At 40.7% G+C, this 25407-nt stretch overlaps 1 protein-coding gene across 1 annotated transcript in view; it reads left to right on the forward strand.

Moving 5' to 3' along the window:
• The first annotated feature begins 1040 nt into the window (after positions 1–1040).
• The window catches only part of HTR4 (5-hydroxytryptamine receptor 4), a 64067-nt gene continuing 39700 nt past the window's right edge, over positions 1041–25407 (forward strand). The window contains exons 1-2 of the mRNA XM_030927554.1: positions 1041–1162; positions 2434–2634. Coding sequence (XP_030783414.1) covers positions 1104–1162; positions 2434–2634 — 260 coding nt within the window. The 5' untranslated portion in view covers positions 1041–1103. The remainder of the gene's footprint in view (positions 1163–2433; positions 2635–25407) is intronic.

Consider the following 25407-nt stretch of genomic DNA (forward strand, 5'->3'; position numbering starts at 1 on the left):
CCAGGTGAACTGATGGAAGAACAACCATCAAACCACAATCTTTTTTCTCTGGGAGAACCTACCTGTAAGCAGAGGCTTCTGCATGGGCTGGAATGGGACACTGTAACAAAATGGCTTTGCATTCAAGTCAAGTAACTGTATGAATGCAAAGTAGCTTGCTCAGTAACAACTGGTTCAAGTTGCTACTGAGCAAGCAGTGGGCTCCTTGCTGATGTTCATAGAAGCCAATACTATGGCCCTGGCTTTTGAGGAAAAAAAAAAAAAAAGACTTCATTGTAAGTTGATTGGCAAGGAAGCAGGAGGCAAAGCTCAAATCTGTCTCCCTGAGCTGGGGGCTATGGCAGGTTTTATAGGCAGAGGGTAATAAGGTGTGATCTGATTGGATCTTGTGATAAGTTAATGCCAGGAGATATGATGTGACTGGATTATGCCACAAGGTGATGCTACGGCTCGATATGATTGGATCATGGATCATGCCATGAGATGTCCACTTCTTTATTTGGTCCCCATGCCTTGGTCCAAGCTCTTAGGTTCCACCCTGTGGTTGCATGCTTGGTTCATCTGGGCTTGGTCAGTTTAACTTGCAACCTGGGGGTCCATGGTAACTAAAACACAACTCACCATTTTATAAACAAATTTGGACCAGTTTGGGCTACTCCTGCAGTTACAAAGTTACTATCACTCATTCACTCAGCTTTTGCAATCTAGTTGAGTAGGTGCACAAAACAGGAATCAACCACATATGTCTGAATGCTAATTGAACTAAATGCCCTGAAGGAAAGCCACAAGTGCTTGGATGGAAAATAACTTGTTAATTCAGCTCTCTAAGCCTCATACTCCTCTTACATAGGAGCTAACCAGGAAAAAATGTTAAGTGACAGGTTCAGATTTTGGTGTACATTAAATGCATGATAAATATATGTGTCATCAGCTGATGGTGAAGTTACCTTTCTGAAGGTCAATGATGAAAAGATAAATTTTCTTTCCTGTGTCCCAGAGTTTCATTCAATTATTTGTGCTCGTGTGTGTCTTTCAGTTCCAAGGAGGGTTTCGGATCAGTGGAGAAGGTCGTGCTGCTCACGTTTCTCTCGGCGGTTATCCTGATGGCCATCTTGGGGAACCTGCTGGTGATGGTGGCTGTGTGCTGGGACAGGCAGCTCAGGTGAGCAGCAGGAGGGAACCTTTTGAGGAAACATGGGAGTTCTGAGCCATCCCTGGAGAGTTGGGTGTGAACATTTCCATTTTAATTTGTAATTAAGAAAGAAAGCATTGATGGGAACAATATTTTAAAAATAAAAGGAATGATAAAGGGACTGCAATTAATCCTACAACTCTAATACAACCAGTGTAAACACTTCAGTGTATTTCCATCCTATCATTTGTTTCTTTGTCAAATGTGTTTATAGTTGTGATCACTATATATACAATTGTTGAGAGCACATATAATCTAACCTCCCCATTTTATTAATGGTTTAGGGAAGATGTGACTGAAAAGGGACAGATCTAGAAATTAAACCTGTGTTTTTTGGACTTCTACTTCATCAGGCCCAAACTTGGCTGCAATTAGAACCACCTGAAGCACTTTTAAAAACTATCATTGTGGGGTATCAGTATGTCTCATGTAGTATTTTGGACATAGTTATATTCAAAAAGTTTTATTTATTGCTAAAATTCAAATCTAATCAGCCGTCTTGTATTTTATCTGGTAATCTTTGAGGGGAGAGGTGTTAACTCCCCAGGGTGCCTGAACTAACTGATCTGGAGTGAGACCTCAGCATCAATATTTATTAAAATGCATCAAATGATTCTAGTGTACAGCCTGGAATGAGAGCCTCTGGGCCATAAAAGGGTGTAATGAAGCAGCTCCTCTCTAAGTAAGACATGCACACATCTAATGATGATGCAAATAAAGTGTAAAAGCGCAATTCTGACCAGTGTTACACATGTGAGTACACAGTAGCCAGTCTACTAGTGTAAAATGGTGGACTGTCTCTACAGTCACAGGGCACACCTTGGGAGAGTTTCCTGAGAATGCCCAACCAAGGGCTGATGGGTGGGTGGGATTAACTAGGGAACCCTTGGAAGAGAGAGCATCTGCATTGGCCCTCAAAAGGGACCTGTATGTGCAGGGGAACTCAGATTAGCGCAGGGTGGCCAGAAAGGGGAGGAAAAAGAGGTTTTGGTATAAGGTAGGTCTGGAGAAGTCAGGAGAGGCTGGACCATTGCTGGGTCTTCTCAGCCATGTTACAGAAGGGGAAACTGAATCTCATGGAATACGCTAAGCATGTGACTTTTTCTTTCCTCTTTACCCCTCCCTTCTTTTCTTCTTTCTTTGTTTCCCTTTTCCCTGTTTTTTCTCTTGATCTCTTCTCCCTCCCCTTTTTCCCTTCATCCCTCCCCCTGCCTCCTCTCTTACATTTTTTTCACTCACAGGAAAATAAAAACAAATTATTTCATTGTATCTCTTGCTTTTGCGGATCTGCTGGTTTCGGTGCTGGTGATGCCCTTTGGTGCCATTGAGCTGGTTCAAGACATCTGGATTTATGGGGAGATGTTTTGTCTTGTTCGGACATCTCTGGACGTCCTGCTCACAACAGCATCGATTTTTCACCTGTGCTGCATTTCCCTGGATAGGTAAGGACAGAACAATGTGCACAGTGGAGCTCCATGTTGGAGACAATGACTTGATGGATATTGGGCAGTGTCTGCCTTTTCTTATTCATTAAAAGAAATTAATCTCAGAGAGGTAAATTTGGTAATTCAGTTATACAGTCACTCTACAGCGTTTGCAGAGGCCCCCTTTTTAGTCAGGCCCTCTCTGGGGCACTGTAGATGTACGAATTAGTAAGACCTAGGACCTGGGTGCAAGGAGTTTGTAATCTAAATAGCAATAGATGTCAGCAATCAAGTTTACTGTAGAGTTCTAAATTTTATACTAATGGCATGAACAAAATTCCAAAGAGCTGAGCATCACGAATGAGTACATCTTCCCAGAGGGCAGCAGGGGTGGTTCAGAATGAAAATGCCCTATCTTTGAACATAACCTTTTCTTGAAAATATATTTCTGTAATAATTTGATATACGTATTTATGTATGTGCATGAATTGTGGAGACTTTTCCAGAAAGTTACAGATGATAATAAACTTCCCAATAATTTTATATTTTTCAGACCCAGGTCTAGAATTTCATTCTTGTTGCATAATTTTATTCTCTTTCTTCATATTTGACTTCAAGAGACCTAATGATTTCCATCTTTGCCTCATTTGTCACAGATTTATGTATTTATCACTTGTATCATCACTATTCATTTTCCAATTCCTGCTAATTTACATTTCATCATAAAGGTAGAATGCAATCTAAAGTCAGATGATTACACAAACATATGCTGTTATCAATGCAGTCGTATCTTAGGGGTTAGCTTTCAGAAAAATGTGGGGTGCAAATCACACGTAATCAGAATTACCAGTGACAATGATTTCTTACTGTCTCTTGAGCAGTCCAACAAACCCAAGTTTTCCTCCAGTCTTGGGATAGATCACTTTTTTAAAATTTATTTTTATTTATTCTTACTATAAGTCTTACTATGTTACGCAACTAGGTTGCTCTTGAACTACTGTGCTCAAGTTATCCTCAGACTTCAGCCTCCCAAAGTGCTGGGGTTACAGATGTGAGCTATCGTGCCCAGACAATCACTGTTTTTCTGAATTGATGACTAGGAAAAGTAGTTGACTGAAACTAGAGATTGTGGTATATCTAACATACAGACTTTTAAATGCTAACATCACAGTCTTTCCAGAGAATTAATCACACTGGGGGAGGTACTTAGAGACTGAAACCAGTTGAGGGGACAGCAGGTTCATCTCCTATTTCATGGGACATATGTGCATTGATTGGAATGGCAGGCATAATGGCCTGCTCTATTTAAATTGCTTTCTCTTTTGCTCCGTCAAGAACATATAGTTGGATATGCTTAAGTTAAATGCATGTATAATGAGACTCCACTCTATAGCTAGAGATAATGACTCTGGTAAAACTGAACTGATGGCAAGCAACCAGACCCATGGCATGTAATAGTTGGAAATTTGTGTTTATTAGCTTGTTTGCAACAATCTGACTTCAGGACATGAAAGACTTTTAAAGACAGTCAGGATACACTGTATGAAAGTTCTTATTATAGGAAATATAATGTAAGGAAGTAGAACATCTATGAAAATCCTGCTGGGTAACCTGCACATGATCATTGTTAAAAATGAGTAGTGAGACTGAAAGTACTACAGGAATTTGGAGAAGGCTAGGCAGGGGAAATGGGGGCAACTGAGGTAATCTCAAGGCCTGGGTAAAAGCAAGAGTAAGAAAAAGAGCCAGTCAGCCAGGAAAAAAAAAAGTGGGAGAAAGTGTAGAATCAACTGTCCGATGTGGAGAGTTTGCTTTGTGCTGCCTTGAGAGAAGGTCTAGAGGTTTCCTAGAAAGGTTTGGCTTCAGATTTATGCTTACATACTTTCCAAATCAGGAAAATTTTCCTGAGTAGCTATGAGTTATCATGAAACAGGATGAATTGGTCATTAAGAACCATCTGCTTTAGAATTGAAGAGATTTGAGTTCAAATCCCAGCTTTTAAAATGTTTAGTTCTGAGAATGGCAATAAGTGATTAAGCCTTTCTGAGTGTAAGCCTTTCTTGTCTCTAAAACTTGGGGAGGTAGCACCTATTTTGTATGACTGCAGTTAGGTATAAATTGGATAATCCATTTAAGGCATCACTTTGGCCCAGCTTGTCATAGTACTCCATGTTAGTGGATATTGTTGTTAATGTCAGTTTCTTGTAACTAGCTGTACAACTCATGCTCTTTCTCATCAAACTTGCACCTCCTCAGTGAATAGCTGCTCCAACAGCTGCATCATCTAGAAACCAGGTAGTTATTCTAAGAGCAGTCTTTCCTCATCTCCTACATTTAAATAATGAGAAGTCCTGCTCATTTTCTTTCCTAAAGAGATCCTAGTCTATATCTCTCTATCATTTGTCCAAAGTAATATCATTTCTTGAATAACCACTTAACACTTTCCTAATTATTCCCTCCAAATATGTTTTATTCCCTCCCCATCTACTTGTCACTCACAAGATCAAATAGTCATCTTTTTAAAATGCCGCTCTGATACTGTTGCTACTTTGCTTAAAATCCTTCAGTGGCTATTCATTGTACTGAAGATCAAGACCAGACTCATACAGGGTTTTTCATCCTCTGTTTGCTGTCCATGTCCCCAGCTTCCCTTCACCCTCTTCCTAACCTCACCCCCAGGCTGGAGTCACCTTGGCCTTCTTTCTAGTTCTCCAGGCCTCTCTGCTCAGTCACCTGTGGCCTTGGTTTTTCCCTCTGCCTGGAAAGCTCCTCTGCCCCTCCTCTCCTGCATGGCTTTCAGATTTTAGCTAAATCTTCTCTTCTCTGCAGAAGTCTTCGCTGACTCCATCAAAACCATTTTTCTCCTTTGTAGAACTCAGTGTAATTATAGTTAAAATCAAGTCTATACTTTCTTCTGAAATGCCTTTCTATTCCAATGGGAGGAAGCTCAAAGCAACGAACTTTGAGCAAGGTCCTTGCCCTCAAAGAACTTGCATTGTTATGAGGAGGTTGACAATTAACCAGTCATTGCATAAATACTTATTTAGGTATTTGGCAAACAGGACTGAACAAATGGAGTGGTCAGCACATGCTCTTTGTGAAAGTTATGCCAATAATTCCATTTCTTTCTCTGACGGTGGATGTCAACAACTCCAATACCATAACTAAGATATCAGATGGGGTTTCTTTTGTTTTATTTTCCTTGGGGAGCTTGGGGATCTTGCCTCCAGCTTGTCTCCAGCTTTCCCTGTCCCCAGAGTGTTCTCTCATAGTGCTGGAGGGTCCATCCTGAACATTGCAGGGCAATGTTTTAGCCTGGAAGAGTATGGTTTTATTTATCATCTAGTGTCTGTTTTGCTGTGTTCTTCCCATGCTAACAGTTTGGTTCAGCTGGGCTGGGCCGAAGCACAGAGTGAATGTCTCAATGAGATGTGACATCCTTGTTAACCATGTTATTCCTGGCAGTATGCCATGTCCTCCTCTCTAGAGCTGCTACAAGTGTTCTGGGATCAGTCATAAGGGGTAGTTCCTTTGAGCAAGAAGACTCACTTTGATTTGTAACTCCTCTCAAATGGCAGACTCCTGGATCAAAGCAAAATGTAGAACTCCTTTAGTATTACAAAATGCATTTTCCCAACTCCCATTCTTAGCTCACTGTGCTTCCTGGTGCTTTCAGAATTGAATTATGTTAATAAAAATTTATTGCCTCCTTAAAAATAATTTCCAAAGTATAATTAAAATAAATGCACCATCTAGTATGGGTATAGGAGATCAAAAACTGCTTTAAAAGCTTTACAGTACAGTTGATTTTTTAAGATCTAAAGTTCTGTGGTGAGTAAAAACTAACCAAGTAGTCATAACAGAGTACTAGTTTTAAAAGTGAAATATAAGACAGCCATTGAAAACCATGAGAAATAATGACTCGTGTTGTCCTAGAAAGATATCACTGTTGTATTATGTTGGGGGAAAAAGAAGTAAGTGACAGACTCTAATGCTTAGCATAATTCCACTTTTATAAAACAAATATAGAGATTCATGTATCTGGGTTTACATGAGTGTGTGTGGAGAGAGAGAGAGAGAAAGAGAGAGAGAGACTGAGAATGAAAAAGAAAGAACATGAATGAATTTTCACCAAACCATTAACAGTTGGTTATTTGAGGGGTAGGGCATAGGGTGTAGTGCTGGCCAGAGTGGATGGTCAGTTGAATTGGGGTTGGGAGCCTTCACTTTTACTAATTTCTGTAATATACATTTTAAACTTCAATTTTCCCTTTGCTAGAAGGTAACCTTCTCAAATCCAAGTCCCTCCACAATAGCCTTTTAGCTGAAAATGTTGCTAGAATGGCGCATTCCTCAGTTCTCCGAGAACATTCTGCTTCGGGGCTGGGAGTTCCCTCTGAGGTCAGAACAAGCCAGGGAGCATGGAAATCTTCCTGACCAGTGTGTTCTCTCTGCTTTCTCACCAAGCACACTCACTTCTCCCTCAAGGGAGCCCTCACCATCTCTTATGGGTGCATCACTCCCACATTAATCTTGGTTAACCTCCTCCCTGTTCACAAGCTTGTATTTGATTTTTTCTAACAATCAAATTCTTTTCTAATTCTTACAGATTTTTTAAGTCACAATATTAATAATATCTGAGCATTGCAAAAAAAAGGCCATCAGTTCACAAGTAAAACTAAAAATGTCCCCAGTTCTTTCAATATCCACTTCCACAGCTGCATAACCTGAGGTAACCATGGTAAATAGCAACTGCCTGTAAATGCCAGTGATTTCATATGTAATAAGCAGACTTATTTGAATATATTTTGAGTTTATGATTTAAGTACGCCCTTGAAGAGGGCTTGTACTGTATATATGCCATTGAATTACCTGAATGTAATGTTTTTACCAACTTGCTTATTGGATGATCTATTAGCAATGTTTTTTTCAGCAGCATGCAGCAGATAATAAATTGATTGTTCAAATAACTGAAAAGTCTGGCTTCAGACATGGCTCTCTATAAGGATTTGAACAATGTCATTTAGTCTAAGTTTGCCCCTCTCTGTTTCTCCCTCCTCTTTGTCTCCATCTTGCCTTCTCATTCACCCTGTTTACCTCCTCCTCTGTTTCTCTATGTCTATCCCTCTCTTTCTATCTGTCCCTCTTTGTCTCTATGCTGTCCACCAGCTCTGGTTTCTTGTTAGATTTTTTCTTAGGCTGGGTTCTTCCCCCAGGAAAGAAAAATAGTCACAGGCAACAAATCTTAAACCATCCTTAACATGCAAGTCCATAGGAAGAGAAACCTAAGTGCTGTTTTTCATGGAAGAACTTTTGATGGCTTTGCTTGAGTCAAACACTCTTCACTTAACCAGTCACTGTGGTGTGGAGATGACACATCCTTGTTACTGGGCAGAGGTCAGGCATCATGACTCTCAGCTTTACCAAAAGCAAGTGGTGTGAAGGAAAGGCAGTTCCCACTGGAAAGATGGGTGTTGGGCAGACAAGAAGAGGAGATACCAATTGCCTTTAGGCTGGCCAGACCCTACAGGTATCTTTATGGAGCCTCCACAGCAAAACAGAGGTATATCATCCCCAAGTCCTCCCTATATTAAGCCAAATATTTCTAGATCCTTCTGCTGGCCTCATAAGCCATACTTTTCAGACTTTTAACCATTTTTATCCCCTTTCTCTGAACATGTTATACTTTGTCCTTCACTTAGCATAAAATGTAATTCCCTTTTTAAAAAAAAGTCAGTTTCACTTCATTGAAGACAGCATTCTCCATAGTATTGCAAAATTCTCTTTTAGATACATCCAGCTGAATTGTCACCCTTCCTCTGCACAGCTCGAAAATGTGATGTGTTTTGTCTGCAAAATTCTCCAACAATTTCTTAGTCTCAGATCCTCTTTTAAACAGGTTTACTTGTAAAACATACGATTCTTACTTCAAGGTTGCATGTTTAATCTTGTGCTGGAGATAAATGTGTTTGCATTTCTTAATCATCTCCCCGGAGTATAATTCAGTTTTGGAATGTGTAAATGAAAAGTGTCTGTCATTGTGAACTGTGTCACACAATTACATTTGTTTTCCCAATAGGATTGAAATGCATTTCACAAGGAAATTATATTAAAAGTTTCTCCTTCTCACGTACCCTTTTAGGGCAGGTTCAGGCTTTGTACATAATAATATTTGTTGGTCAAATTTCATGCCAGAGGGTATGAACTGTTATTTTTATATTCATTTCATCAAACATTTATGGAGTGCTTACTAATTACTATGAGTTGTTCTGGACATTGTAAATACAGTGGTGAATGATCAGAAAAAGCTCTGAATCATGGAACTTTTTGTCTAGTTGGGAATACAGAGAGTAAACAGATAATTACAGTAAAATTGGTGACCATTGAGTACTATAAGGAGAAGAAAAAAAAAAAAAACATTGGAGTCTGCTAAGTTGCAATCTTCAAAGCAGGGTAGGCTCCTGAGGAAGTGATGCTGCTGCCGGGACCTGTAGGTGCTGTGGATATCAGTAGGGGACAGGGAAGTTGGTGAGGCCTGGGGAGTGGCTGCTCCTGAAAACACATGTGAAAACCCCCAGGAAAGCCCTTGTTAACTAAAAACTAAATTCTTAGCTTGGCTTTTACTGCTTTTCCAATGTATTCTCAGTCTGATTTTGCTACCTCAACTCCTCCCCATGAGTGATCTGTTTTCATTCCCTGAATGTGATATGTTTCCTTATACCTGCATGTTGCTACCTGTGCCTTGGGTTTCTTTTATTTTTCTGGCAACCATCCACCTTTCTTCAATACTCAGATAACATGTGTCACCTTCTCCAATGATTGACTGGGCTTCATTCATAAAAATTTGTCATTTCTTCCTCTGAGCTCCCATGGAGTATTGAATCTAAGCATCGTGGTTAATATAAGGTTCTTAGTATGTGCGTCTCAATAATTGCTTGATTTGTCTGCCTTGTTCTAGAATATAAACTTCTTGAGAGTAGGCCTTATGTCATCTATTCATGTGTTTTTCTTTCTGGACGGTAATAGCTGTTCCATATATGTTTGGCTGAGCATAGAATGCTGAAATGTGACTTTTGGTTGTTTGATATGACTCTGGGATTAGTTTCTCTGTCCTCACAGAACTCTCAATATAGAAAATGGTTAAGAATGAGACCCAAGGTGCTAGGCTGCTTAGGTTCAGTCACAGCTTGACTGGTTGTCAAGTGTTTGACCTTGGAGAAGTGAGAAAGGTTTTCTGGACTTTGTTTTATCTGTAAAATTTGTGTTATTAATAGAAAATCTTTCCCCTTCTCTTTTATGACTTGTGAGGAATAAATAACTGAGTGTTTCTTATTCAGTTAATAAACTGAATAATACATAGACCAGTGCATGGTACTTGGTAAGCGTTCAATTAATGTTAGCCACAAGGACTATTCCATTATTGTTTTCCTCTCTCAATGCAAATTCCTAGAGGCTGTAGCGAGGGCCTTCCCAGACACTGATAGTCATCTGGTTCTTTCTGACTCATAGCTGAGTGCCCTTGAAGGTTAGATCCTTAGCCTTCCAGCCCTGAGTATGTCCCCTCTTTCCTTTGGAAACCTCATTTATCCCGTGGCTTCACCTGCACCTCTGCTCTTGTCTCTCCCTCACCGCTCTCACACCCTGGGCTCTGGGGTTCTATCTCTGTCTGTCTGCTCAGCATCTTGCCTTAAACATCTTTCTGTTTTCTCAAACCTCAGTGTGCTCCAAGTAGACATTTTTGTCGTAAACTAGTACTATATCCTCTTCCATGTTGTACATTGAAGGTGAATCTTTCAGCCATTGAAACACAATTTTTTGAGGTCATCTTTTACTTATTTCCCATGATCAACTGGATGCCAAATCACATCTATTCTTTTTATAAATACCTTTAAAAATTTTTTATTTTATAAAAATTATATATATATATATATACACACACACACACACACACTAAAACCTAAAATTTTATTTTAGGTTTGGGTGTATATTTGAAGGTTTGTTACATAGTTGAACTTGTGTCACAGGGGTTTGTTGTATACATTATTTCATCACCTAGATATTAATAAGCCCAGTACCTAATATGATTTTCTGCTCCTCTCCCTCCTCCCACCCTCCACCCTCAAGTAGACCCAATGTCTTTTGTTCTCTTTTTTGTTTTCTTGAGTTCTCGACATTTAGTTCCCATTTGTGAGAACATGCAGTATTTGGTTTTCTCCTTCTGCATTAGTTTATGAAGGATAATGGCCTTTAGCTCTGTCCATGTTCCTGCAAAAGACATGATTTTGCCATTTTACATGGCTGCATAGTATTCCATGGTGTACATATACCACATTTTTGTTATCTAAAGTATCATTGTTGGGCATTTAGGTTGATTCTATGTCTTTGCCATTGTGAAGGGTGCTGCAATAAACATTTGGGTGCATGTGTCTTTATGGTGGAATGATTTATATTCCTCTGAGTATATACCCAGTAATGGGATTGCTGGGTCGAATAATAGTTCTGCTTTTAGCTCTTTGAGGAATTGTCATACTGCTTCCACAATGGTTGAACTAATTTACACTCCCTCCAATGGTGTATAAGTGTTCCCTTTTTTCCACAACTTCACCAGCATGTGTTATTTTTTGACTTTTTAGTAATAGCCATTGTGACTGGTGTGAGATGGTATCCCATTGTGGTTTTGATTTGCATTTCTTTAACAATCAGTGATATTGAGCTCTTTTTTTATATGCTTGTTGGCTGCATATATGTCCTCTTTTGAAAAGTGTCTGTTCATGTCCTTTGACCATTTTTTAATGGGATTGTCTTTTTTTATTGTAAATTTGTTTAAGTTCCTTATAAATGCTGGATATTAGACCTTTGTCAGATGCATAGTTTGAAGATATTTTCTCCCATTCTCTAGTGTCTGTTTGCTCTGTTGATAGTTTCTTTTGATGTGTAGAAACTCTGAAGTTTAGATCCCATTTGTCAATTTTTGCTTTCGTTGTGATTGCTTTTGGTCATGAAATCTTTGCCTGTTCCTATGTCTGGGATGGTATTACCTAGTTTCTGTTTCAGGCATTTTATAGTTTTGGGTTTTACATTTAAGTCTTTAATCCATCTTGAGTTGGCTTTTGTATATGGTGTAAGAAAGGGGTCCAGCTTCAGTCTTCTGCATATGGCTAGCCGGTTACCCAGCACCATTTATTGAACAGGAAATCCTTTTCCCAATTGTCTGTTTTTGTCAGCTTGGTCAAAGATTAGATAGTTGTAGGTATGTGGACTTATTTCTGACCCTCTATTCTGCTCCACTGGTCTATGTTTCTGTTTTCATACCAGTACCATGCTGTTTTGGTTACTGTAGCCCTGTAGTATAGCTTGAGGTCAGGTGAGGTGATGCCTCCAGCTTTGTACTTTTTGCTTAGGATTGCCTGCACTGTGTGGGTTCTTTTTTGGTTCCATTTTAATTTTAAAGTAGTTTTTTTCTACTTCGTGAAGTATGTTTTTGGTAGTTTGATAGAAATAGCATTGAATCTATAAATTGCTTTGGACAGTACAGCCCTTTTAACAATATTCATTCTTCCCAGCTATGAACATGCAATGTTTTTCCATTTCTTTGTGTCATCTCTGATTTCTTTGATCAGTGTTTTGTAATTCTCATTGTAGAGATCTTTCACCTCCCTGGTTAGGTGTATTCCTGGTATTTTATTCTTTTTGTGGCAGTTGTGAATGGGATTGCCTTCCTGATTTGGCTCTTAGCTTGGCTGTGGTAGGTATATAGGAATGCTAGTGATTTTTGTATGTTGATTTTGTATCCCAAAACTTTGCTGAAGTTGTTTATCAGCTGAAGGAGCTTTGGGGGCAATACTATGGGGTTTTCTGTATATAGAATCATGTTATCTGCAAAACAGGGTAGTTGGACTTCCTCTCTTCCTCTTTGGATGCTCCTTATTTCTTTCTCTTGCCTGATGGCCCTGGCTAGGACTTCCAATATTAGTGGAAGAGAGAGGGCATTCTTGTCTTGTGCCAGTTTTAAAGGGGAATGCTTCCCGCTTTTGCCATTTCATTATGGTGTTGGCTGTGAGTTTGTCATAGATGGCTGTTATTATTTTGAGGTATGTTCCCTCAATACATAGTTTTCTGAGAGCTTTTAACATAAAGAGCTATTGAATTTTATTGAAAGCGTTTTTCTGCTTTTATTGAGATTATCATGTGGTTTTTGTCTTTACTTCTGTTTATGTGATGCATCACATTTATTGGTTTGTGTATGTTGAACCAACCTTGCATCCTGAGGATGAAGCCTACTTGATCATGGTGGATTAGCTATGTGATGTGCTGGTGGATTCAGTTCGCAAGTAATTTGTTAGGGATTTTTGCATTGATACTCATGTAAAGATACTGGCCTGACTTGTTGCTTCTCTGCCAGGTGTTGGTATCAAGATGAGTTGGGGAGCAGTCTCTCCTCCTCAATTTTTTGGGAGAGTTTCAGTAGGAATGGTACCAGGTATTCTTTCTACATCTGGTGGAATTAGGCTGTCAATCCATCAGGTGTGGGCTTTTGTTGATTGGTAGGCTATCTATCACTGATTTAATTTCAGAGCTAATTATTAGTCTGTTCAGGGAATTAATTTCTTCCTGGTTCAGTCTTGGGAGGGTGTATGTGTCCAGGAATTTATCCATCTCTTCTAGGTTTTCTCGTTTGTGTGCATAGAGGTGTTTGTAGTAGTTTCTGACTAGTTTTACTTCTGTGGGATCAGTGGTAGCATCCTCTTTGTCAGTTCTAATTGTGTTTATTTGGATTTTCTCTCTTTTCTTCTTTATTACTTTAGCTAGTATCCTATCCATCTTCTTTATGTTTTCAAAAACCTAACTTCTGGGTTCATTGATCTTTTGAGTGTTTTTTTTGTGTCTTTATTTCCTTCAATTTAGTTCTGATTTTGGTTATTTCTTGTCTTCTGCTACGTTTGGGGTTGATTTGTTCTTGCTTCTCTAATTCTTTCAGTTGTGATGTTAGGTTGTTCATTTGACATCTTTATAACTTTTTGATGTGGGCATTTAGTGCTGTGAATTTCCTCCCAACACTGCCTTTGCTGTGTCCCATAGACCCTGCTATGTTATATCTTTCTTCTCATTAGTTTCAAAGAACTTCTTGATTTCTGCCTTAATCTTATTACTTACCAACAAGTCGTTCAGGAGCATATTGTTTAATTTCCATGTTATTGCATGGCTTTGAGTGATTTTCTTAGCCTTGACTTCTATTTTTATTGCACTGTGGTCTGAAAGTGTATTTGGTATGATTTCTGTTCTTTTGCATTTGTTGAGGATTGTTTTATGTCCAATTATGTGATTGATTTAAGTGTGTGTGCCATGTGGTGATGAGAAGAATGTATATTCTGTTGTTTTGGGGTAGAGAGTTCTGTAGAAGTCTATCAGGTCCATTTGGTCAATGTTGAGTTCAGGTTCTGAATATCTTTGTTAACTTTCTGCCTCCATGATCTGTCTAATGCTGTCAGTGGAGTGTTGAAGTCTTCCACTGTTACTGTGTGGGCATTTTTGTCTCTTTGTAGGTCTCTAAGAACTTGCTTTATGAATATGGGTGTTCCTGTGTTGGGTGTATATGTATTTAGGATAGCTAGGTCTTGTTGAATTGAACCCTTTGCAATTATGTAATGCCCTTTTTTGTCCTTTTCAATCTTTGTTAGTTTGAAGTCTGTTTTGCCTGAAATTAGGATTGCAATCCCTGCTTTTTTCTGTTTTCCATTTGCTTGATAGGTTTTTCTCCTTTCCTTTATTTTAAGTCTACGGGTGTCACTAAGTGTGAGATGAGTCTTTTACCACTGGGTCATGCTTTTTTTTTTTTTTTTTTTTTTTAACGGAGTCCCGCTCTATCCCTCAGGCTAGAGTGCAGTGGTGGGATCTCGGCTCACTGCCAGTTCTGCCTCCCAGGTTCACGCCATTCTCCTGCCTCAGGCTCCTGAGTAGCTGGGACTACAGGCACCCACCACCACACCTGGGTAATTTTTTGTATTTTCGGTAGAGACAGGTTTCACCGTGTTAGCCAGGATGGTCTTGATCTCCTGACCTTGTGATCCGCCTGCCTTGGCCTCCCAAAGTGCTGGGATTACAGGCATGAGCCACTGCACCTGGCCAGGTCATGCTTTTTTTTTTTTAATCCAGCTTGCCTCTCTGTGACTTTTAAGTGAGGCATTTAATCCATTTACATTCATGGCTAATGTTGATATGTGTGGATTTGATTCTGTCATTGTATTGTTAGCTGGTTATTATGCTGGTTTGTTTGTGTGATTGCTTTATATATCATTGGTCTGTGTATTTAAGTGTGTTTATGTATTACCTGGTAGCAGTCTTTCCTTTCTGTATTTAGTGCTCCTTTCAAGATCTCTTGTAAAGCAGGTCTGGTGGTAACAAACTCCTTCAATATTTGCTTATCTGAAAAGAATTTTACTTCCCCTTCACTTACGAAGCTTAGTTTGGCTGGAAATGAAATTCTTGGTTGAAGATATTTCTTTAAGAATGTTGATTATAGCACTACGATTCTTTCTGGCTGTAGGGTTTCAGGTGAGAAGTTTGCTTTCAGCCTGATGGTGTTCCCTTTGTAGGTGACCTCCTCTCTCTCTCTAGCTGTGTTTAACATTCTTTCTTTCATTTTTATCTTAAAATATCTGATGATTACGCGTCTTGGGGATGATCTTCTTGTGTACAATCTTGCAAGAATTCTCTGTATTTCCTGAATTTGACTGTTGGCCTCTAGCAAGTTTGGGGGAGTTTCCATAAATCATATTCTGAAATATGCTTTCCAAGTTGTTTGCTTTCTCCGTATCCCTTTCAGGGATGCCAGTGATTTATAGATTTGGCTTCATTTCATAATCATATACTTCTCAGAGGTTTTCCTTATTCCTTTTAATTATTTTGTTTTTATTTTTGTCTAACTGTCTTATTTTAGAGAGTCAGTCTTCAAGTTCTGAGAAAGTTTCCTCGGCTTGATTTATTCTGCTGTTAATATTTTTGATTGCATTGTGAAATTCTTGTATTGTGTTAGTCAGCTCTGTCAGATCCATTATGTTCTTTTTTTTTTTTACTGGTTATTTCATCCTTCAACTTCTGTATCATTTTATTGTATGTCTTAGTTTCCTTGGATTGGATTTTGCCATTCTGCTGAATCTTGATAATCTTCATTCCTATTCATATTCTGAATTATATTTCTGTCATTTCAGCCAGCTCAGCCTGGTTAAGAACTCTCACTGGAGAACTTGTGCAGTCATTTGGAAACATAACAATGCTCTGGTCATTTGAGTTACCAGAGTTTTTGCATTGGTTGATTTTCATCTCTGTATGTGGGTATTCCTTTAACTGCAGTGTAGATTGAGTACAGTCAATAGACTCCTTTCCTGCATGTTTTCACAGGGCCAATGCATTGTGTACAGTCCTTGTTTGAAGCTCACTTCTTGTCTTTGGTTTCAGAGGTGGGTATGTAAATGAGGTATTTTTTGGTGTTAAAGCATTGAGGTGTGGTCCTGTGGATGGCACTTAGACATATGATCTATTGGTAGACTCTTGTTCAGTTGTGTGGCTCTGCTGTTTCCTCACAGTTGCAGCTGTGTTCTCTCTAAATGCTCTGAAGGTGTGGTTCTTCTCCCCCTTGCATGCTGGCTGAAGATCATGGCTTGGAACTCCTGGGCTGCCCACTGTACCTCTGGGGCAATCTCAGTATTCATGTTCCTTCCTGCACTTGGAGGCAGCAGAGGAAGGGACCTTAGTAGTGGTTGTGGTCAAGGGTCTTTTGCTTGTCTTTTGGAGGCTCCACCCCAGAGAGATTGAGGTCAGGAGTTGCTCAGTGCAATCAGCCCAGGCTGGAGGGTATGTGCTGGGGCCCAAGTCAGGGATTACCTATCTGGTGCAAGCAGAAGGAGTAGGTGGGACCCATGAGAAATGGTCTGGCCTCCTCTCCTTGGGTCCAGTGCAGCTTGTTGAAGGTGTAGAGAAGGCACTTAGGGTCTTTGCTCCTTCATTAGTCCAAGAGTAGTAAGGGCAGCTCCACTGCAGAGGCAATGGCAGAGAGGCTTTCAGTTGCCCCTGGAGTCTCTGTCCAGGGAGGTCTTAAGTTGCTACTGGCTCAATATCTCTGGCAGGGGATGGCTGGAGGTCCAGGCCTGGAGGAATTACCTGGTGAGGAGATATGGGAACAGGCACCCACTTAAGTCTGGCTACTTTAACATAGGGCTGCTGCAGTATGCTGGGGGCCTGCTCCAGTTGCTGGTCACCTTGAATTTCCCACTACCTGGAGGCATCAAGAGTGAAAAGTGCAAAACAGCAAAGATGACAGCCTTCCCCTCACTCTGGGAGCTCCATCCCAGGAAGGTACATACTTGTTACCAGCCCAAATGCACCTGCTAAGAGGTGGCCAGGGACCCCAGTTGGAAGGTTTTGCCTAGTGAGGAGGAATGGGGTTGGAAATTCACTTTAAAAAGCAGTCTAATTACAGTTTTGTAGAGTAGCTGTGCTATGCTGGGGATTTGCTTTAGGCCTCAGTCACCTCAGACTCTCCAAAGCCCAAAGGGTAGAACAGCTAAGTCACCCAAACAGCAAAGATGGCATCGCAACCCTTCCTCTGAGAGCTCCATCCCAGGGAGCTTCTGTTGGCCAGAGAGCCCCAGCAGGGGTGGCTGGAGGCCCCAGTTAGAAGGTCCTGCCCAGTGAAGAGGAGCGGGATCAAGACCCACTTAAAAAAGCAGTCTGACCACGTTTTCATAGAACAGCTATGCTGTGCTAGGGAACAGCTTCTTCCCCTGGTCAACTTGGACTCTCCAAAATCCAAAGGCTAGAATGGCTAAGTCACCCAACAGCAAAGATGGCAGCCCACCCCTCCCACTGGGAGCTCTGTCTCATGGAGGTGCAATGCTGCTACTAGTGGCTGACTGGAATTCCAAGCCAGTGGGGCTTATCCTGTGAGATAATGTGGAAGTGGGGCCTGCAGACTGTTGCTGCTCAGCCCCCTAGATTAATGCCCCTTCTAAGGGTATGTACAAGGATCTACCTTCTGCTTTGCCAGAGTTGCAGCTACTTTTGCCAGGAAGCACAGGAAGCCCAGGTATCTAGGGTTCCCAGGTATCTGCACGTGCCTGCGCGGCTGCTCTGACAAGACTCCATGTAGCTCTATGTGTCAAACTGAAGGCTCTTGTCCAGTGGGTTCACAGGGGAATCTCCTGACCCAAGGGTTGTAAAGATCTGTGGCAGAATCATGGGTTCCAGAGGTCACACATTCATTCACTACTTTCCTGGGCAGGGGAGGTTCCCCTGGATCCATGTCACTCCCAGGAGGGCCAACGTCCTGCCTTGCTTATCTTCATTCTCTGTGGGTCAAGTTGCTTCCTTGAGTAGTCCCAATATGTGGATGTGGATGGACCAGTTGAGGGTGCTGCATTTACTTGCTTCTTTCATTCCTCTCCATGAGAGCTGTGCACACTAGCTGCTTCTAGTCTGCTGTCTTGGCCACTTCCTGTAAATATCTTTGAAATATATCTTCTTCTTCTTTATTACTTCTTCCCATCTCATTTCTGGATTACTGTAATAGCTCCTGAGTTATTCTTCCTGTATATTACCTTATCTGTAAGTTCATCATTAAATATGTCTTTTTCTTGTGTATCCTCAGCCCATAAAGCTTCTAGGGCACTGCATGGTCTTCTCCTCTTTCTAGATAGAGTCACTTTTGTCTAGCCTTGTCCCACTTACCAGTGTCACCAAGGCATAGACTTCAGCAGATGTGGGTTTAAGACTAAGTTCTACCATAACCTAGTTGTATGATCTTGGGTAAGTGGATTCAACTCTCCAAGCCCCAGTTTTCTCATATTTGAAATGAGGATGGGTGCTGCCTTGTAGAGTTCCTTTAGAAATTAGATATAACATAGAATACACTTCCTGCCATATAGTGTGCCATCAATAAATGAATGGTGTATGTAGCAGGAATAGTAGTAGTTGTAGCAGGTGAAAAGAATGTGGACAATTACAATATAGTTAGGAAAATACTGTGTTACAGATACATACAAGGTACTGTAAAAAACCAGAGCAGAGATGGAGAACCATTCACTGATTTTGAGGGCCAGCGAGGACGTTACAGGGATTGTGACTCCTGATCTGAGTCTCTATGAGTCAGTGGAACAATCAGTCAGTATCTGCTGGCAGGTTGATTAATTAATATATATGCTATAAAGTAACACTTTGGTAACTTCTATGTGTGTCCAGTAAGCTCTGCCAAGATGTTTTTAGATGACATTTTTGGCAGGTTATTCTTTTTCCTGTAGTCGGTTATAAAATGCCTTTCTAGATGACTGACACTCCCTTTCTTACAAATTTTATTATCGTGAAGGTACAGAATAATTTTTTTTTAGAAGAAGTCTCACTCTGTCACCCAGGCTGGAGTGCAGTGGCAGGATCTCATCTTACTGCAACCTCCGTCTACTGGGTTTAAGCAATTCTCCTGCCTCAGCCTCCCAAGTAGCTGGGATTACAGGTGCTCGCCACCATACCTGGCTAATTTTGTATTTTAAGTAGAGACAGGATTTCACCATGTTGGCCAGGCTGGTCTCAAACTCCTGGCATCAAGTGATCCACCCGTCTTGGCCTCTCAAAGTGCTGGGATTACAGGCATGAGCCACCGTGCCCACCCACAGAAGAATATTTAAGATAGGAGCATAATAAACATTAAATCTGAAGATTGCTCATGGGATTATAATTCCTGCAAGGGCCCAAACTGATGTCCTCCAGATCTCTGACAGAAAAGAGTCTCTCTCTGTCCCCCTACCCCTACAGTTTTTCCTTCCTGGAACCCACAGTCCTGCCTCTGCTCTTGGCTATTTCCTCAGCCCCTTTTCCTGTCTCCAGCTCCTGGTGAATATCTCTGCTGGGTCTTCCTCACTGATCCTCCAGGTGCCTGGAAGCTTGCCAAGCCTGGGAACCACAGGGAAGATGCCTTTAGTTTTTCTTAAAGCTACTACTGCTCTTCTGTCTTCTCCACTTCCTCAAAGGGGGAACAAGGGGAACTAAAATATAGCCAAAAAGAGTTACTAAGAACAGAAACACACGTTTCTTCATCCAGAGCTCTGCTACAAAAATGTTTTGAACCACCTTTTGCTAGGAGGACTGCTATTCAACCAGTGAACAGCTGCCCCAAGCTATACATGACCTGTTTACCCTGTTGTTATCTATTGGCATGTAATATTTATATCAAAACTCAGCAGCTTAAGCAACAATGTATGATTACTAGATCTTACATGTAACCAACTCCATTACACATAGCAAATATGGTCTTAATGCTTTCATTCGCCTTTAAAGACCAATTCATTCACCTTTATATTTCTTAGAATCAACTGTTAGGGAAAGATATTGAACCAAGTGACTTTTTATTATTTGTTAAATAATATAGAGCTCACAATTCCAAAATATATTTGAGTCTGTTTATAATAATATGTATTAAACGGATATTTATGTGCCAAGAACTTCCTATGTTTTAAACATACTATTTCATCAATTCTGACAGTGAAGTAGAAGCATATTTGGAGGTAGACATAATTATTCCTACTTTGAAGATGAGGAAACTGGATCTTCTTGAGGTTAGTAACTGATTCTAAGACCACAGAGCTAGTAAGCAGTTAAGGCAGGGAAAGTTGGTACCCAATTGTGAAGACATAAAGTTGCCTGCTACTATCCCCTCCAATTCTGACAGTCTAGAATTCCAAGTTATTATCACTGCTTCTTGTGCCTTTTCTGTGGTTGGGAGGGCAGGAAGTGAGGAGGTAGAATTTTCCTTAATTGCAGAAGGAGCACGGAAGGGATTAGCATGGTGCTTAAAATACATGGCTGTCTACTAAGAGTTGTCAAAGTAAATTGTGTCCCCAGAGACATTTAAAAGCAATTTGATCACACATTTGCACATGGCTCCAGTGGGAGAAGCTGGTGGCTGGTCTACAAAAGCAGATTTTAATGGAGTTTTATGAGCAATACTTTTGAAATGTTTTGCATAAGAAATTACTTTGTAAATATCCTTGCTTCATTTTAGTTAATCCTGGCCATCTGGAACTTCACTCATCATTTGAACATTCATTTAACTACTTTGTAAAAGTTTTCTGGTTAAGGAAGAATGGGAGATACCCAATGGAAGGCTGGAGAACATACCTTGCTGATTCATGTATTCCTGAGATAAGATAATTACTTTTCCTGTTCAACACTGTCCACCTAGCATATGAATCAACAACTCCTTCTCTTGACTTTGTCTTAATTCAGCTTCTTTAGTACAGCACGCAGCAATGTTGATTGTGATGGACGTTTTCCAGCTTAAAAATCTTTTAGTAACTCCTCCTACCCTAATATTCAAAACCTCTAAGACAATGGTTCTTGAAGTGTGGTCTCCAGTCCACTAGCAACAGCATCACCTGGGAACATATCAAAAATACAAATTATTTGGCCCCACTCCAGACCTACCAGCAATCTGTGTTTCAACAAATCCTCTAAGTGATTCTGACAGATGATACAATTTGAGAACCACTGCTCTGAGACGTGCCCCAGTCAGTCATTTTAGGCTTATTTTTGTCTACTTCCTTGTGAACACCCTACAATTTCATGAACCTTACTGTTATGTTTATAGGGATATATGGATAAAGGAATATACATTAATAGGTATGTATTTCATATATATAATTGCTCTCTTCAAGCCTTTGCTATGCCGTCTGCAGCACTTAGATTACACTTTCTCATCCACCATCCTGACCCAGTCTCTAACATTTGACTTGAAAAACCACTGTTGAAGAAAGTCTTTCCCCATCCCTCTACTAGATATGCCTGTTCACATCTCCAAAATTTGGTAACATATTTTTATGGAATTTATTGTACTTGGCAGTGATTGAGAGTTTGTTATTTTTTAAAAATTCAGTTTGTCAGTATCTACAATATATCTGGCATTGTACTAGCGATCATGGACACAAAGCAGAACAAGGCAAACATTGCTGCCTTCATGGAGCTTATACATCAGTTGGGGGACAGTTTTCCCACCTCCTGTCCTAGATCATTTTCTTTTTGAGAGGCACAGGTGTCCTGTGCTTCTGGGTATCCCCTAGGCTATATTAACTTATAGTGAGCAAAGTGGAAGGCAATGCAGTGGTTTTTGGTCCATACAGGATGCACCAGAACATAGTGCTGTCCTTGTGGCACCCCACTCTTAAGAGATAGAGACATGCTATAGCACATGTAGAAGACAAGGAGCTCCACTCCTGCTGTTGGTGAAAATCCCCTTATCTAAACCAGGGGTCCTCAATCTCAGCACTACTGACATAGACCGGTATTGTTATTGGTGCACTGTAGGATGTTGAGCAGAATTCCTGACCTCTACCCACTGGATGCCAGTAGCATTTCCTTCCCAATTGTGGCGACAACAACAACAAAGTCTCCAGACATTGTCAAATGTCTCCTGATGAGCAAAGTCACCCCTGGTTGAGAGCAACAGGGAATGTTTTACCTGCAGAAAATAAGACTTCAGAGGGATGTAAAAGCTCTCTTTCGATGTCTCTAGAAGCACTATGCAGAAAAAGAATTAGATAGAAATTTAAATTAAGCCAGAGGGAAAAACTGGAAGCTACCAAAAATTGATTTTTAGAGGAAACTTTCTTAACTTTAGCATGCCCTTAAGTTTAGAATGTACTGCAGTAGGAACTGGTGAATTCCAAATCCCTAGAAAAATTAAGCAGGTTTGGGGACACACTTCATTTTAGAGGGGATGTATTAGCCCATTTTCACACTGCTGGTAAAGACAGACCGAAGACTGGGCAATTTGCAAAAGAAAGAGGTTTAATGTACTCACAATTCCACATGACTGGGAGGCCTCACAATCATGGAAGAAGGGGAAAGGCACACCTCACATGGTGGCAGACAATAGAAGAGAGCTTGTACAGAGAAACTCCCCTTTATAAAACCATCAGATATTTTGAGACCCACTCACCATCATGAGAACAGCATGGGGAACACCCACCCAGTGATTAAACCACCTCCAACTGGGTTCCTCCCAGAACACATGGGAATGGTGGAAGCCACAATACAAGATGAGGTTTGAGTGGGGACACAGCCAAACCATATCCTTCCACTCCTGGCTTCTCCCAAATCTCACGTCCTCACATTTTAAAACCAATAATGCCTTCCCAACAGTTCCTCAAAAGTCTTAACTCATTTCAGTATTAAATCAGAAGTCCACAGTCCAATGTCTCCTCTGAGACAAGGCAAGTCCCTTCTGTCTATGAGCCTGTAAAATCAAAAGCAAGTTAATTACTTTCTTGATGCAATGAGGGTACAGGCATTAGGTAAATACAGTCATTCCAAATGGAAGAAATTGACCAAAACAAAGGGGCTACAGGCCCCATGCAAGTCTGAAATCCAGCAGGGCAGTAAAATCTTAAAGCTCCAAAATGATCTCTTTTGAATCCATGTCTCACATCCAGGTCATGCTGATGCAAGAGGTAGGTTTCCATGGTCTTGGGCAACTCCACTCCTGTGGCTTTGCAAGGTACAGACCTCCCTCCCATCTGCTTTCACAGGCTGGCATTGAGTGTCTGTGGCTTTTCAAGGTGCATGGTGCAAGCTGTTGGTAGGTCTACAGTTTTGGGGTCTGGGGATGGTGGCCCTCTTCTCACAGTACTACTAGGTGGAGCCCCAGTAGGGACTCTGCACAGGGGCTCCAACCTGACTTTTCCCATCTGCAGTGCTCTAACAGAGGTTCTCTATGAAGGCCCTGCCTTTGCAGCAAACGTCTGCCTGGGCATCCAGTTATTTCCATACATCCTCTGTAATCTAGGTGGAGGTTTCCAAACCTTAATTCTTGACTTCTGTGCATTCGCAGGCTTAACAACCCATGGAAGCACCCTCTGATGCCATGGCCTGAGCTCTATGTTGGCCCCTTTCAGCCATGCCTGGAGTGGCTGGGACACATGGCACCAAGTCCCTAGGCTGCACACAGCACAGAGACCCTGGGCCTGGCTCACAAAACCATTTTTTTTTCTCTTAGACTTCCAGACCTGTGATAGGAAGAGCTGCTGTGCAGACCTTTAACATGACCTGGAGAATTTTCCTCATTGTCTTGGGGATTAGCATTAAGCTTCTTGTTACTTATGCAAATTTCTGCAGCCAGCTTGAATTTCTCTTCAGAAAATGGGATTTTCTTTTCTATTGCATTGTCAGGTTGCAAATTTTCCAAAATGTTATGCTCTGCTTTCCTTATAAAACTAAATTCTTTTAACAGCACCCAATTCACCTCTTGAATGCTTTGCTGCTTAGAAATTTCTTCCACCAGATACCGGAAATCATCTCTCTCAAGTTCAAAGTTCCATAAATCTCTAAGGCAACGGTAAAATGCCACCAGTCTCTTTGCTAAATCATAACAAGAGCCACCTTTGCTCCAGTTCCCAACAAGTTTCTTGTCTGTATCTGAGACCACCTCAGCCTGGATTTTGCTCTCTATATCATTATCAGCATTTCAGTCAAAGCCATTCAAGACGTCTTAAGAAAGTTCCAAACTTTCTCACATCTTCCTGTCTTCTTTTGAGCCCTCCAAACTGTTCCAACCTCTGCCTGTTACTCAGTTCCAAAATCACTTTCACATTTTCGGGTATCTTTTCATCATCACCCCACTCCTGGTACCAATTTACCATATTAGTCCATTTTCATGCTGCTGATAAAGACATACCCAAGACTGGGCAATTTACAAAAGATAGAGGTTCAATAGACTCACAGTTCAATGTGGATGGGGAAGCCTCACATTCATGGTAGGTGAAAGCCATGTCTCACATGGCAGCAGACTAGAGAAGAGCGATTGTGCAGGGAAACTCCCTTTATAAAACCATTAGATCTTGTGAGACCCATTCACCATCATGAGAACAACACAGGAAAGATTCACCCCCATGATTCAGCCACCTCCCACCTCCCACTGGGTCCCTCCCACAACACATGGGAATTGTGGGAGCCACAATCCAAGATGAGATTTGGGGGGGTACACAGCCAAACCATATCAGAGGACTTGAGGATTTCATGATTCTCAGCATCCTTCAAGTTCTGAGATTCAGTATTTTCATGTTTTGATTGTTTCCAAAGTGCCTTTTCAATGGAAGAGGCAGTTGAGTGAAATGATAGGAGGTTTATGTCCTGGCTCTTGAGTCAGGCTGCCTGGGCTAGATGCCAGCTCAGTTCTTACCACCTGTGAGACGGGGCAAATTTCGAACACTCCTGTGCTTCCCTTTCCTCATCTGTGAAATGGATATATTTATAGTTCCTGTCTCAAAAGTGTTAGGTTGGTGCAAAATAATCACAGTTTTTGCCATTATTCTTGAATGCAAAAACCACCATTACTTTTGCACCAATGTAATAGTTGTGAGGATTAAATGAGATCAAATGGGCAGAGCCCTTGGTCAGTAAATAAATAGTAGCTATTATTATCAAATCAGCCAGTGCATTTTGCCTTACCTCCCTCCAAAGAACTTGCAAATTTAATTAGCTAATTCTGTCTAGTGGTGGTGTTTATGTGTTGCAGGAGTAGTTCATGACAGGTCAGTTTTCTTTCTGTTATTAACAGGGACATTATAATCCAAATACAGGAATTGAAAATCAGCCACAATATATGAAAGTCAAGTTATCAGGTTTCTGTCTAGTCTTATCTACAGACAAATATCAAAATTTTAAGGAAGCACCATTAGTTAACACTAGAACTCAATTTTTATTAATCCCTTTATTCAGTGGTGTTTGTTTTCACCTACTTAATTTGCATTCTTG

This window comes from Rhinopithecus roxellana, chromosome 3 (assembly GCF_007565055.1).
Source record: "Rhinopithecus roxellana isolate Shanxi Qingling chromosome 3, ASM756505v1, whole genome shotgun sequence".
NCBI classification, from domain to species: Eukaryota; Metazoa; Chordata; class Mammalia; order Primates; family Cercopithecidae; genus Rhinopithecus; species Rhinopithecus roxellana.